The 15,719-nt window shown below is 31.8% G+C and overlaps 2 protein-coding genes and 1 long non-coding RNA gene across 4 annotated transcripts in view; 2 read left to right on the forward strand and 1 right to left on the reverse strand.

The window, feature by feature from the left end:
* Window positions 1-851, reverse strand: part of LOC143056409 (forkhead-associated domain-containing protein 1-like) — a 33,687-nt gene extending 32,836 nt beyond the window's left edge. For both annotated transcript variants that reach the window (XM_076229500.1, XM_076229499.1), the window contains exon 1: window positions 486-851. In XM_076229500.1, coding sequence (XP_076085615.1) covers window positions 486-581 — 96 coding nt within the window. In that variant the 5' untranslated portion in view covers window positions 582-851. The remainder of the gene's footprint in view (window positions 1-485) is intronic.
* A 224-nt stretch (window positions 852-1,075) lies between these two features.
* LOC143056411 (Parkinson disease protein 7 homolog) lies at window positions 1,076-14,865 on the forward strand. The gene is made up of 5 exons (XM_076229502.1): window positions 1,076-1,281; window positions 4,907-5,068; window positions 5,791-5,860; window positions 6,295-6,378; window positions 13,922-14,865. The coding sequence occupies exons 1-5, from the start codon at window positions 1,198-1,200 to the stop codon at window positions 14,080-14,082; spliced, it is 561 nt and encodes a 186-aa protein (XP_076085617.1). The 5' UTR covers window positions 1,076-1,197; the 3' UTR covers window positions 14,083-14,865.
* LOC143056630 (uncharacterized) lies at window positions 9,321-13,450 on the forward strand. The gene is made up of 5 exons (XR_012972429.1): window positions 9,321-9,851; window positions 10,594-10,662; window positions 11,425-11,590; window positions 12,333-12,401; window positions 13,165-13,450. It is a non-coding gene; the product is annotated as an uncharacterized LOC143056630 (long non-coding RNA).
* Window positions 14,866-15,719: the final 854 nt, after the last annotated feature.

Consider the following 15,719-nt stretch of genomic DNA (forward strand, 5'->3'; position numbering starts at 1 on the left):
ATATGTGATTTTTTCAGAGACATGTGACTTGAAGTGGGTCTCATAAATGTTATCGATATTCTCAGCTGACCTGAGAATCGGTCCCGACCATTGGCTTCATCAACAATCACTTTTCCATTGACATTGTGGCGTCAGATATTTTGTATTATGACTTCGAAATTTAAGATAATTTTACGGGAACCTGTGTGATGTTCAGTAATGGCGGACAACTAGCGATTAGGTGTATTGAGGTCTAAGTGTGACACAGGATTGGTTTGGCTTCCTTTTTTAGCGTGACACGTGAAAGTTGAATAATTTAAAAACATGTAAACAGGATACAGTCTGGCGGGAAAAGTGAGATTACATGCGCTATTGTGGCTTGGAGAAGCACGACATGGGATTCTCACAAAACAATAAGCCAGATCCAGGATCATACCCCCCTTGAAGTGTTGTTTTTCTGTGTATATATCCACACTTTTTTCAATATTAAATCAATAAATCTATACCTGTAAGTTGATGTCACAACCTTCACGTCCAACTGTTGTCACTTTGGGGGCTAAAGTAAATGCAGACCCATCATTTCCTTTTAAAAATGCTTTCATCTTGACACTCTAGAAAGTTGTTTACATTTGGTTGCTGCTCGGGTTACCAAATACTCATGAACAGGTGCCCGTTTTCCCACGTGCTTCCTGAAAATATTGCTTCAGTTGTCAGTTTTGATGAGATATTTGCAGACTATATCAATATAGGATTAAATTCTCCACGAGGGATTAGTAAATTAAGTCTGAATCAATTGTTTTTCTATTTTACATGCAGAATAAACAAGTTTTTTGTCGGCGCGAGTGATGTTGCGCATGCCCAATAGCGCATAACAACCAAACATCCGAAACCTCGAACCTGGATACAAAAATAAACAGAATTGTTTTTATCTCTGAATAATATTTTTAATCAAATAAAGGCTATATCTTTAATTGTCTTTTCTAGTGTTATGTAAGATATAAATCTTGTAGGTACACTTTAATAATTTTTACTAAATCTTTCTAGTAGAGATTATTAAATAAATATCTGTATCGTTTATACGTTTAATCAAAGGAAGTAAGTAGGAGGTTAAACAAGTTGCATTGTGCTTCTGAATTTAATGTTTACCTATTTTTTAATCAAATTCGGACAACTTTGAAATATTAAATTGCCAAGTGACAGCTTTAAACAAAAACAAAAATGCCAAGTGCACTTGTTCTACTCGCCGAAGGGGCAGAAGAAATGGAAACCGTCATCACAGTGGATGTTCTAAGACGGGGAGGAGTACGTACACCTTATCGCTAATATGAGGCAGGCATAACCTGTGAATGAGGACGAAGTCTGTATAATTTTTTTTATAAATCAAACATGTTAAAAAGAGAAACGTTATGCCGTCATATTCAATGTAAACAAAGAAGGTAACGTTTCCGATTTTGGTTCTGTTGTTAGGGATTTATATGGGGACGAAGTCCCCTATTACAGTAGAAAATTCAATAAAAAAAAAAAAAAAAAAAAAAAATCGCGAAAATTTCCAGAATTTTTCATTGTACTAATGAACTCAAAATCGTTCAATTTTTTTTTGTCGTGTTTTTTAATTTCCGGATCTGCGCAGAACACATAACTCTACTTCCTTCTTCCGGTCATGTTGTTGTGAGACTTTGGTTAGTCTAGTAAAATATAGAAACTCAAGGAACACAATACCAATATTAATTATGATTAATATTTATTTTAATCATTCTTTGTCTTTGGTATGAATAAACGTTAGGCCTACCTGATGCATTGCGTTTCTTTGTTTACATTGAACATGACGTCATAACTTAAATAATGTCACAAGTAAAATCCCTAACAACAGAACCAAAATCGGAAACGTTACGGTATTTTCGTATCTTTTTTTTTAACAAATATTTAAAATACAAAAAAAAATAATTTAAACAAACTTCGTCCCCATTCACAGGTAATACCTGCCTCATATTAACAAGCAATATTTAAAAATGAATTAGTATTGAGTTCCTTTTCCTTTCTTAGACTGATAAATATACATTTTATTCAAAGTCTCATGCAAACAAGACCGGAAACAAAAGTAGATTTCTGCGCAGATTCGGAAATTCAAAAACGCGACAAAAAAAATTGAACGATTCGAGTTCATTAGTACCATGAAAATTTCCCGATTTTTTTTAAATTTTTTTTTATTGAATGTTCTACTGTTATTGGGGACTTCGTCCCCATATAATTCCTGGCTATCAGATCCGAGAATCTGTCACGCATGAATAAACTAATGAACTAATGTATCTTAATGTGCATGTTATTGTAACGGATCACATCAAAGACATCAAATAAGGCAATAAGTCGAGTATGCGGTCTATATAAGTATCTTTATTCGAATTCTTGACAGTTCGGCACCCAGACAAATCTGTACCTTGACAAATTCGGCACCTAACAAAGACAAATCGGCACCCTTACCATAAAAAACAATTCGGCACCCAGACAAATAGGCACCTAGAAAAATCAGCACCTTATAAATTATTTATCTTTGATCTAGATACAGTACATTTGCAGAGTTCGCTAAAAGTGGCGGTCCTCAGGATTTTACCACCATTATTTTGCATAGGACTGAGACAATTTAAGTTACTTATCAATAGATTTAATAGTGAGGACCAGTAGATTTTCTTCAAGGACCTCCAGGTAAAAAAAGAATTTTGCGAACTCTGCATTTGGAGACTTACTTTGATGTGTCTTAGAATATCAAATAACTTGCAATGAATAGAAAACTAGACAATGTAATGTACATCAAAAGCACAACGTCATAAAATTTAAAAATGGGAAATATTATAATGTTCATAAGCGCAACACTACATATGCGCAAATACCCAAAAATAGTATCTACGAGTATTATTAATAAAATAAATAAATTCAGTAATATTAAATGAAGTAACCAAAGAATTTGGAATTACATTTCAAATCTAACAGTTATATTAATGTTTCCGGATAATAACTTTAGTATAAGTAAATAGAAATCAATAAAATTGTAACACATGTTTATAACCACAAAAGGAAGGTTGGGATTTATTTTGGGGTTTATGGTCTCAAAGGTTTAAAGGAATAAGGAGCCAAAATAAACATTTTTGTAGTTTCAAGGTCAATAGCTTGTGATTAAGTGTATGAATCTCTCATACTCTCTGAAATTATACCACAATTTTCAATACTACAAAGGGATGGTTATGGAGTGGGATGGGGGTTGTTATGTCTCAAATCATTTAGCAATTAGGGGCAAAAAAAGGGGGGAAACAAGGGTATTTCTGGTTAAAGGACAGTTTTGACAATTTAAAAGCAGTGTAAGGGAGGTAACCTAATTCTATTTGAAGATACTTATATAGCCGCATACTCGACTTATTGCCTTATATATATATAATAAAAACTATAACACAAATTCCCATACGTTTCGGCCATTACGGCCTTCTTCATTGGAATAAATTACAACATTGAAACAACAATTACATTCAGGAACTCAATTTTCGGCTCTCCCTTGACACCATCTGTGAGTATGGTCTTGAGGAAACGATGATAGTCCGTCGGAAGGGGACGATAAATGGCTGACCCGTGTTAAGAGAGAGCCATATCTCTTGCACGTTAAAGACACCCTTGTAGATTTCGAAAAAGAGTAGGCTAATGCCGCTACAAGGCAGCACTCGCACCCGCAAAGTGGAAAGGCATTAATATAAGTTGCAAAACTTGTTTCCCAATCCACTATAAATAAATATGTTTAAACTAAATAAATATGTTTAAACTAAATAAATATATTTAAACTAACAATTGCATTGCTTGGATACATTACGTTATAATAACTTTTATGACGTTCATTTGCCGCGTTTTTCAATTTTTTAATATAAATATTTTTATTATCGTTCATACATTGTGTTGAGTCCTTCAGGTTCTAAAGTTTTTAATTTTTTTATCCAAAAGGCTATTTTAGTTTTTTTGTAAGTTTCTGTCCCAAATACTCTTTCTATGGCGGTAACTTTTAAATTTGTCATTGAATGATTCTTCTGAATGAAATGGTTGGCAACTGGATCTTCTGTTTTCTTTGTTCATATTTTTGAAAAGTTCAATAGCATTCGTTGATATAGTGTATCACCCGTTTGTCCTACATATATAACTTTTTCACATTTTGTACAATTAATTAAATATACCACGCCTACGGTTTTACAATTTATTTGTCCCTGAATGGTATATTCTTAGCCGGTGTTGTCACAATAATAATAAAATAACACAATGCATTAGAAATCTAGTCCCCCAAGAATATATGCAGATATCGATAAAAAAGATGAATTATGGTAAAAATGTTTATATTGTTGAGTCCAGTATCTTCTATGGGAATATTTAACAGGTACATGCATATGTAGAGGGGTTAAACTAGTTATTTGCGATCTTAGCCCTTTCCCTTATTAATCTTGGTCAGCCTAATCAGAGGTCTCACATTAAAAGAATTAGTACAGGAAAAAATGGTCATTGTATAATAGATAACAAATGCACAGAATAACCTACAAATTATATATACCATATTCATTTTATATTAAATCATTCAAATCATTCAATCCTAGGTCATGTAGGTATACTCTTCATAACCCATGATGTACATGTATTTCAACAAAATTATAGATTTTATACTTTTAGATACACTATAGATTAAAATTTCATCAATTATGATGTCATCATATCATAATATAGGCTTCTACTTTATGTACATAGCCTTTGGTCTTTCTTTATTTACAAATCATTTGGCTTTATTATATAATGTTAGATTGAAATTATGACAAAAAGAGTCTTAACATCCCACTTTCTTTTCAATGAAGAAAGCTTAAAAATATTTCCCCTGTAAACTTAATATACATGTACCTGTCTGTTATTATAGGTAGATGTGACACTTGCAGGTATTGATGGCATTGATCCAGTTGTCTGCAGTAGACAGGTGAAAATTGTTCCTGATAAGAGTCTTGATGATGCTTTGAAATCTGGTCCTTATGATGTGGTGGTGTGTCCAGGTGGAGCAGGAGGAGCAAATAATCTCTGTCAGGTATCTCCATAGTAACCATAGCTTATTTATTTCATCAGATCAACCAGATCCTAAATGATGTAGAACTTAGCAAATATAGGTCACTGCACAGACATCTACAATGAGCAAAACGTATGGCATAGCAAGTTTTAAAAGGCAGTGGAATGACAAATGTAAAGCAATTCAAATAAAAAAGCTAATGGCCTGATTTATGCCAATTATGGACATTACAATAAACAGAATAACAAATATGATATACAGCAACAAACAACACCCAATTGAATTACAGGCTCTAGTATTAGATATTAGGTTTTGGTCTATTTCTCAGATTCTTTGAACATAATGGCTTTTATATTTGATGAATGGAATGAGTGAGGTGTACATGAATGTCTTGTAAATTTCATGTGACCTTGCCGACATTTTCAAAGTTCCTTGATCAATGTGTGCCAGTTTACATTTATCAGATACTTTGAGCTATAAATCAACTACATTTGGGTATGGAATGATTGTAAAGTGTCTGTTTGACAGGGTTTACTTGACCTTGATCATATTTATATGGATCATTGATAATGTTAAATTTATGTGATACCATTCTTTTTGTTCTTCAACATACTAACTTTTATCATAATAAGTAAAGTAGGCGACACATGTCAGTGTGTGGTCTCTTGTTTCAACTTTTGCATTTGGTATTTGGGTATTTTATGTAAGTTTTAAAATCCTATTTATTTCATTTACCGGTATAGTCTACTGCAGTTGGGAATCTGCTTCAAGAACAAGAAAAGGGTGGACGATATGTAGCTGCTATTTGTGCAGGTATGGCATTATATTGTTCTTATCTTAAGTCAATGAACACATGATACAAGCCATTTAATGTTCGTGATCCCTAATGGTAGTTCAATTATTTAATCTTATCCGTTTTTGTCATATGTAATACCTATATAAGTAATATAATGAGAATTTTCTGCTCTGTATGCTCTAAATGGACAAGAGAAATTTACAATCTGGTTAGATAACCCAAATGTATAATAAAATGTGTAGTGTATTCATTCTTCAATGACCAATGCCACCTTGCATAACAAAAACTTGTAACACATCTAGATGTCATCAGAATTGTTTTCATCAATAGACAGTGGTTTTTACACAAAGTCATGCTCTTTCAAACAAGATTTGCATTTTGTGTATACCAGTAGACTTAAGCAGTATTTTATTATTATTCTTCAGTATTTCTTTGTGTACTATATTTAAAGGTCCAACAGCTCTGAAAGCTCACAAGATATGTGGTGGAAAAACAGTTACATCTTATCCAAGTATGAAAGATAAAATGGTGGAAGGTAAAATTTTAGTTTTTTAAACACAGTAAAATAAATTTTTAAACATTATCTTGTTTTGTGAAAATTTAAAACTTGTGCACCTAAATATTAGCTGTTATTTATAGTTTACAAATTTATGCAAAGAATTTAAGATATGATATATATCAGCAGCAATCTTTGGAAACAAATCTCCTTTTTATTTGCCCAGTTAATGCAGAGTTGAATAGCATATAGATTTTTTTTTTTAAATAAGAACCCAAGGCTGATTGCAAGACATAAATCAAGACATGTCTAATCAATCAGCCAGACTAAGACTTGTGCTTTTTAAGATCATATATTGGTTGTGATCTACAGTTGGCTTTTTGACTAATAATAACACATCTACTGTTTTGTGTGGACTAAATAGGTTGAAATGCTGAATTTCTTCTTTCAATCTTATTCTCTTTTATGTCCATTGGCAACTTGAATTTCTGGTTCATTCTTGGTGAAATGCTTTTAAAAAGCTACTGGTTTCATAAAAACAAGCACAAAATACTGAATTTTAAGTAAAATTCAACTACATTGGCTAGAGGTATAGGGGGAGGGTTGAGACCTCACAAACATGTTTAACCCCGCCGCATTTTTGCGCCTGTCCCAAGTCAGGAGCCTCTGGCCTTTGTTAGTCTTGTATTATTTTAATTTTAGTTTCTTGTGTACAATTTGGAAATTAGTATGGCGTTCATTATCACTGAACTAGTATATATTTGTTTAGGGGCCAGCTGAAGGACACCTCCACCTTCTGCTGTTGTTTTTTTCTATGGTCGGGTTGTTGTCTCTTTGGCACATTCCCCATTTCCATTCTCAATTTTATTAAATAATTCTTTAAAATAAAATGATGTATGAAACAACTAGAAATCTTTGCATATTTCAACTGAATTGTTTGCAGGATTTGTGTAATACACAAGACATCATTTGCATCCAGTTATTTAAATTATTTCTTAAGAGTTTCCTTAGTCCCATCTACTTTAAAAAACCTCCATCAGTAACCTTCCCATATGCCTATATTTGGGAAAATACACCAATATCTATTTAAAAATAAATTTTCCTGTCTAAAATTGAGGACAAGAAATTGTGTGCTTAAAAATAATTATTGTGAATTTCACAAACACTTTCAGCATTCATATAAATTAGTATTGCTCAGTTGCACTAGTTGTGTAAACCATAGAGTACTTGCTAACCATAGATAAAAATAAAAGGAATATAACATCAGACCAATTTTAAAGAATTACCATTGCTCATCCAACACCCCAAAGTTATCCTACCAACTGTAAACACATGTTTTGTATGCCCCCGTTGTAGCAGAGGAGGCATTAAGTTTCACCCTTGTCTGATTCTATGTACATTCCAAAATTGGTTTCCGTTCTCTAACTTGAGTTTGCCTCAACCAAATGTTATGACACTTTTACACAATGCTTTTTACCACAAAATACAGATCAAATTTGAATTTCGGTGGTGTCACTGTAACAGTTCTAGAGTTGTGTCCCTTTATAAAAAGAAAAATTGCTAAATTTTTAGTTTCTGTTCTCAAACTTAAGCTGCCTCAACCAAATATTTTAATCATTTGTCAAAATGTTGTTTATAGTGCCTTTTTCCAAAATATAATAAAAAGTATGGGTCACCACACTTTTTTCACGCTACATCAAACTTATACACAATGCTTATTTCCACAAAATACAGATCAAATTTGAATTTCGGTGGTGTCACTTTAACAGTTCTAGAGTTGTGTCCCTTTATAAAAAGAAAAATTGCTAAATTTTTAGTTTCTGTTCTCAAACTTAAGTTTACCTCAACCAAATGTTATGAAACTAACACACAATGCTAATTAGAATTATACAGATCAAGTTAGAATTTTTGTACCATAATTCTTACCGTTTTAGAGTTATGCCCCTTCATAAATGGAAAACTTACAAAATTTTTGGTTTCCATGCCCTAACTTAAGTTTGCCTCAACCAAACATTATGAAACTTACACACAAAGCTTAACATCACAAACACAGATCAAGTTGAATTTGGGTAGTGTCACTTTAACCATTGTCCAAACATTATGAAACCTATACACAATATTATACTTATTACCACGAAACTCATATCAAGTATAAATTTGGGTAGCGTTACTTTTATCGTTCATGAGTTATTTCCTTTTATAATGTTGTATGCAAGCGGGGGCATCATCTGTGTCCATGGGGACACATTCTACATTTATTTTCCCCCAAGTTTTCCTATGGCTCTTTCTACTATTACTTTACAAATCAACCTTTTTATATGACTGCAAAAAAATATTTTGGGGTTCATATATTGCTTTGATGTTGTTGTGGTCGTTTGAATTCACATTTGGTTTCTGAAAAATAACTTAAGTTTAAGTGAATTGATTTCCAATAAATTTTACAAGAAAGTTTAATACCACATAAGGAAGGTTGGGATTAATTTTTGTGGATATAGTACCATCAGTTTAGGAATTAGGGACAAAAACAAGCATTTTTCTAGTTTCCAGACAATAACTTGTAAGTATGGATATCTCTTAAATTGTACAAGGTTCCATAATACAAAGGTAGGCTGAGATTGAGTTTTGGGGTAATTGTTCCAAGGGGGTTGGCGGTGGTCAAAAAGTATGGGTGATTATTATCAAGGGGGTAATTTTTTTTCAAAATTTTTCAAAATTTATTTAGAATATTTTGGAAAGTTTCAAGAAAAGAAAATATCTTTAAATTCATAGTATTGTGCAATAGATTTTCAAGATCTTTGACCTCATATATTATGTGTCAGAAACCTATATTATGTCAAAAATTTGCCCACAATCCAAATTCAGACAGTATCAAGCTTGAATATTGTGTCCAAATTTGCCCCAACTGTTCATGGTTTGAACTCTGCAGTCGTATCAGGCTGTGCTCAGCAAAGCATTTTATTTAGATTTTATATGCTTACAAATGGGTCAGGATCCCTAATAGACCTTGAGATGAGGAACTCAGATGACGTAATTAAAAAAAATATTAGTCCGCCATACAATTGTGGATGCTGTGATTTTAAAAATGGACATAAATGAACAATAAGAACTGTTTTATAGAGCTGGTGTGATGAGAAAAGAAAGATGTAGATTTGACCTGAAATAAATTATTAGAAAGGACAATTTTTTTATTGAATTTTATGATCCGAATTTTGGGATTATTTCATGAGGAGAGTGACATTTTTCACCATCTTCCGGGGTCCATCAATTTGCGAAAAAAGTAATCTCACTTGCCACCCCGAAAATTTAACCAGACATGTATAAATGTATCAGCTTCGATATGAGCCATCATACATGTTCAAGTAAACGATATGGACTGAGCAACGGAGGAAAACGTTACCATTACGGCCTATGGAGAATTAATTGTAAATGTATACCCAAATTAGAAGCTTAATTCCAGAAGTTTTCAGGCTGATTTATGGATGATTTCACCTTGTACACCACCGAAAATGATGGTTAGTAGTTTTTTATTTATACCTTGTTATTATAAATGGTTTAAGATAAATATTATTGATAAAGATCAGCAAAAACTCAATGAAACTTTGCTTTTAAAATGCATTACTGGCACGGGGCTGAACACTTTTTTTAGGCACAATCATAACTTTGTTTACTTCCGAGAGATCCGAAAGGAATTTGTTTACTATATTGAAAAAGGCAAGAAACAACTTTTAAATATTATTAAATTGTAAGTAAACATGACACAATATAGTCTTTGTTATGTAATTATCACTTCGGTCTACAGGAATACCTGATAATCAAGGGAGATAACACACTTCATACGAGTAAAGTGAGATACATCATCGCATGTGCTTTTATCCAATGATTTGACCCCTGGTCAGTAGATATCATATGCAAAAAAACAGAAAAAACATGTACATGTTTTAAGAAAATCATGAACTAATATTTTTAATGCACTTGAGCAAAACAATAGATATTGTCATTTCTCAGTGAAAAGGGGGAGGGTCAAACCTTTTTGAAAACAATATTTCTGCACCTATTCAACTATTAAGCTAGTTAGCTACTACCCATTGCTTCTAAAATAAAAGGTTTAAATGAAGGTGACTAAGCCACAAGGGAGAAGCATTTGTCTTTCTTTGTGATTAAACTTTCAAGAATTAGATTTTTCTCTCTCAATAGTATTTCTGTATTTAAATCAAATGATAACACAGCCTGAGTAATTTTTTTGTCTTATTTCAGTTCCAGACATATCATTACTTTTTAACCTGAGATGGCAAACTAGAGGTTTTAAAAAGTCCTGAATAACTGGTAAGCATTTTGCTTTATTAGGCAAGCTCTAAATTGTTTATTTATGGTATTTATGCAATTGAAATTACAGTCGGTATGTTAAAAATATGCAAATATGAAAACTGTTGCTATGGTCTTGGTATTAAATGAAAAGGCTTAGTTACAGATCGTTTCGACTCAATATTTCGAGTTAAATCTTGCGGTAACTGTTTCTCACGTAACACTGCAAACTATATTTAGCTCTATTTTGATCTGTCGTTATTTAATGACGCCATAATACATGTGATGTCACAATGTTTCCTTTAAAACCTCATGTGGATTTCTCACTAATAAAAGGTTTTCACTGAAATACATGTTAAAAACATTTTTTCTCAAATAGAATTATGTGAAAGGACAAGTTTTGAAAATTTGCACTATATTGCACTCTAATTATATGATAAGGATGACTTTCCAAGTAGTTAAGAGTGCTTTCCACAGTTTTAAATACCAGATTTCCACTAGTAAGAATAATTATTTTGGTGTTGGTTTTTTTATAAAATCTTCATTTTTGCATAATTTCTCTGTCAAAATGCACTTTAAGGCACAAGAAAATTTTATAGAATGCTTTAACAGGGTCTGTGTATTGTAATTAAAGGTTATAATCAGAAGTTTTGTCCTTGTTTTGACTAGTGAAGGTATTCTGGAAGAAATTAATTATACAAACACATTGTATTCAAAATAAATGAATATAGCGACGAAAGTGTCATTGCCGTATAGTGCTAAAACAACTTTATTTTTTTTCAGAAATGGACAAAAATACACAGATTTATTCAGAATGTTATACCGATGAAGATCACATAAAAATATTTGGAAAAATCAGAAGTATGAATTTCAATATTAGAAGCTTAATTCCAGAAGTTTTCAGGCTGATTTATGGATGATTTCACCTTGTACACCACCGAAAATGATGGTTAGTAGTTTTTTATTTATACCTTGTTATTATAAATGGTTTAAGATAAATATTATTGATAAAGATCAGCAAAAACTCAATGAAACTTTGCTTTTAAAATGCATTACTGGCACGGGGCTGAACACTTTTTTTAGGCACAATCATAACTTTGTTTACTTCCGAGAGATCCGAAAGGAATTTGTTTACTATATTGAAAAAGGCAAGAAACAACTTTTAAATATTATTAAATTGTAAGTAAACATGACACAATATAGTCTTTGTTATGTAATTATCACTTCGGTCTACAGGAATACCTGATAATCAAGGGAGATAACACACTTCATACGAGTAAAGTGAGATACATCATCGCATGTGCTTTTATCCAATGATTTGACCCCTGGTCAGTAGATATCATATGCAAAAAAACAGAAAAAACATGTACATGTTTTAAGAAAATCATGAACTAATATTTTTAATGCACTTGAGCAAAACAATAGATATTGTCATTTCTCAGTGAAAAGGGGGAGGGTCAAACCTTTTTGAAAACAATATTTCTGCACCTATTCAACTATTAAGCTAGTTAGCTACTACCCATTGCTTCTAAAATAAAAGGTTTAAATGAAGGTGACTAAGCCACAAGGGAGAAGCATTTGTCTTTCTTTGTGATTAAACTTTCAAGAATTAGATTTTTCTCTCTCAATAGTATTTCTGTATTTAAATCAAATGATAACACAGCCTGAGTAATTTTTTTGTCTTATTTCAGTTCCAGACATATCATTACTTTTTAACCTGAGATGGCAAACTAGAGGTTTTAAAAAGTCCTGAATAACTGGTAAGCATTTTGCTTTATTAGGCAAGCTCTAAATTGTTTATTTATGGTATTTATGCAATTGAAATTACAGTCGGTATGTTAAAAATATGCAAATATGAAAACTGTTGCTATGGTCTTGGTATTAAATGAAAAGGCTTAGTTACAGATCGTTTCGACTCAATATTTCGAGTTAAATCTTGCGGTAACTGTTTCTCACGTAACACTGCAAACTATATTTAGCTCTATTTTGATCTGTCGTTATTTAATGACGCCATAATACATGTGATGTCACAATGTTTCCTTTAAAACCTCATGTGGATTTCTCACTAATAAAAGGTTTTCACTGAAATACATGTTAAAAACATTTTTTCTCAAATAGAATTATGTGAAAGGACAAGTTTTGAAAATTTGCACTATATTGCACTCTAATTATATGATAAGGATGACTTTCCAAGTAGTTAAGAGTGCTTTCCACAGTTTTAAATACCAGATTTCCACTAGTAAGAATAATTATTTTGGTGTTGGTTTTTTTTATAAAATCTTCATTTTTGCATAATTTCTCTGTCAAAATGCACTTTAAGGCACAAGAAAATTTTATAGAATGCTTTAACAGGGTCTGTGTATTGTAATTAAAGGTTATAATCAGAAGTTTTGTCCTTGTTTTGACTAGTGAAGGTATTCTGGAAGAAATTAATTATACAAACACATTGTATTCAAAATAAATGAATATAGCGACGAAAGTGTCATTGCCGTATAGTGCTAAAACAACTTTATTTTTTTTCAGAAATGGACAAAAATACACAGATTTATTCAGAATGTTATACCGATGAAGATCACATAAAAATATTTGGAAAAATCAGAAGTATGAATTTCAATATGGGTCAGGATCCCTAATAGACCTTGAGATGAGGAACTCAGATGACGTAATTAAAAAAAATATTAGTCCGCCATACAATTGTGGATGCTGTGATTTTAAAAATGGACATAAATGAACAATAAGAACTGTTTTATAGAGCTGGTGTGATGAGAAAAGAAAGATGTAGATTTGACCTGAAATAAATTATTAGAAAGGACAATTTTTTTATTGAATTTTATGATCCGAATTTTGGGATTATTTCATGAGGAGAGTGACATTTTTCACCATCTTCCGGGGTCCATCAATTTGCGAAAAAAGTAATCTCACTTGCCACCCCGAAAATTTAACCAGACATGTATAAATGTATCAGCTTCGATATGAGCCATCATACATGTTCAAGTAAACGATATGGACTGAGCAACGGAGGAAAACGTTACCATTACGGCCTATGGAGAATTAATTGTAAATGTATACCCAAATATCGATTCCATTTCTCTTTATATAACTTATCCACTGATTAATTTTATACTATTTTCTGAAACTCCTATTGGATGTAAACAATTATCTTCCCTATGAAGATATTGTCATTCAATCTGACATACTTAATAAGGTTGTGTAAATTAACCTGAGTTTTTTAAAAACATTAAATCACACAACTTACCATTTTGTTTTTTATTTTTGATAGGTGGATACAAGTATTCAGAAGACCGTGTAGTGAATGATGGTAAGGTGATCACCAGCAGAGGACCAGGAACAACTTTTGAATTTGCTTTGAAAATTGTGGAAAAATTGCAAGGAGCAGAGAAGGCCAATTCATTGGTCAGTCCAATGCTTGTGAAGATGTGATTGGATAATTTTACAATGGCAGAGTTTGGTGCTTGTTTGTTGATTTTTTTACATACTGACAAAAAAACTGATATGAAAATTCAAATGTGGGAAAAAGATCACTATTGCTCACATGTAGAAGTTGAATCATAAAGACATATTTTAAACTAAATCATGTGATAATCTGATAAATGATAGTTTTTAAGGATGTTTGCTTGTCATGTTTTGGAATTTTCGTCAGATTTTCGGAATCCTCTGGTTTTATCCATTTGAATGCCTTAAAAAAATTTGCACATGGACCCCCATTTTTCTTTTTATAAATCTTTTACATGTATAATTTTAAGCCTTTTGTAAAAGTCTTATAAAATCTTATTTATTTTTTAATAGTATTTGAGAACTTGAACTGGTCAATGATTAAGCTATGAAAAATCAAGAGAGAACATTTTCCCGCCAAAATTCCAATGGCAAATATCTCAAAAACAAGCACATTGACCCCTATATTTTTTTTTTTGGCTTTTTTGATTCCCCAATCCCTCCCCTATCAATATATGCTAGTTTTATGAAAAGTTATTTATTTTGAAACTGAGCAGCAAACATCTTTAAGTCTTTGTTGACAAAGCGTTCCAATTGCTTTGAGTTTATGCTTTGTTTGAAAAATTCTGAATTTTGAATCATTGCAAAAATTATTACACTGATGCTTCAATCGTGCCATAATATGTTGTTATAATGTCATTTTCATATACTGTTTGACATTTATAGAATATCATGTTTTGTTGATTGAAAATAAAAAAAAAATATAAACAATTAGATTGTTATATATCTTAATGTCTCGAGATAAATATCACTAAGTGTCCATTGCTCAGTGTTAAATTTTGTGTTTTTTGGTATGTTTTTCTTAAACTATAAGCAAAAGGTAAACTTTTTTTGTTGTATGGAAGGATTGTAAGCTGTACATATCTGCCTGGCCTGCATGGTACATCTGACCTTGACCTCATTTTCATGGTTCATTGGTCAATGTTTAGTTTTCTTGGTTAAGTCTGTTTCTTAGAAACTATAAGCAATAGGTCAACTAAATTTAAATTTAGAGTATTGAATGATTGTAAGGTGTACATGTATTTCTGGTTTGGTTAATATGACCTTGACCTCATTTTCTTTAATGTTTTATATTTAGGACTGTCAACATAATATCAATGCTTAATACAGAAGGCGAGACATTTCAGTGTGTGCACTCTTGTTTTTCTTATTTTGAATGTTATGAGTAACATAATGGTTGTATTTGGTTTGTGGGATCTTTGCAAGTTCTTCATGTCTCTTAAACAGGGTTTATCTAACCTTTGACCTCATTTCATTGATCAGTGTTTAAGGATAGTTACTCCATTAGCTGTTTATCTATACATTGTACTATAAAATCAGTTGGTCAAGTACATTTGGTGCATACAATGATTGCAAGGTGAAAATGTCTGACTGGCAGTTGACCTCTGTTATTTCCATCTTTCAAAGGTCAATGTTATTTATTGTTCTTTGTTTGGTTTCTGAGAAACTATTAGCAACAGGTAAACTTTATTTGGCCTATGGAATGATTGTAAGGTGTACAGGACCTCATAAAGTGATTCATCAGCTATTCTGATTTTAGTGTTTTGGTGGTTACTATGATACTA

Source organism: Mytilus galloprovincialis, chromosome 13, assembly GCF_965363235.1.
Source record: "Mytilus galloprovincialis chromosome 13, xbMytGall1.hap1.1, whole genome shotgun sequence".
In the NCBI taxonomy this organism is placed as follows: Eukaryota; Metazoa; Mollusca; class Bivalvia; order Mytilida; family Mytilidae; genus Mytilus; species Mytilus galloprovincialis.

Excerpts from the sequence above, each read along its gene's own strand:
- LOC143056411 (XM_076229502.1), top strand. The coding sequence starts at position 1,198 with ATGCCAAGTGCACTTGTTCTACTCGCCGAAGGGGCAGAAGAAATGGAA. Across the intron at positions 5,069-5,790 it reads GAGCAAATAATCTCTGTCAG|TCTACTGCAGTTGGGAATCT; the intron begins GTATCTCCATAG and ends TTACCGGTATAG. Across the intron at positions 6,379-13,921 it reads GAAAGATAAAATGGTGGAAG|GTGGATACAAGTATTCAGAA; the intron begins GTAAAATTTTAG and ends TATTTTTGATAG.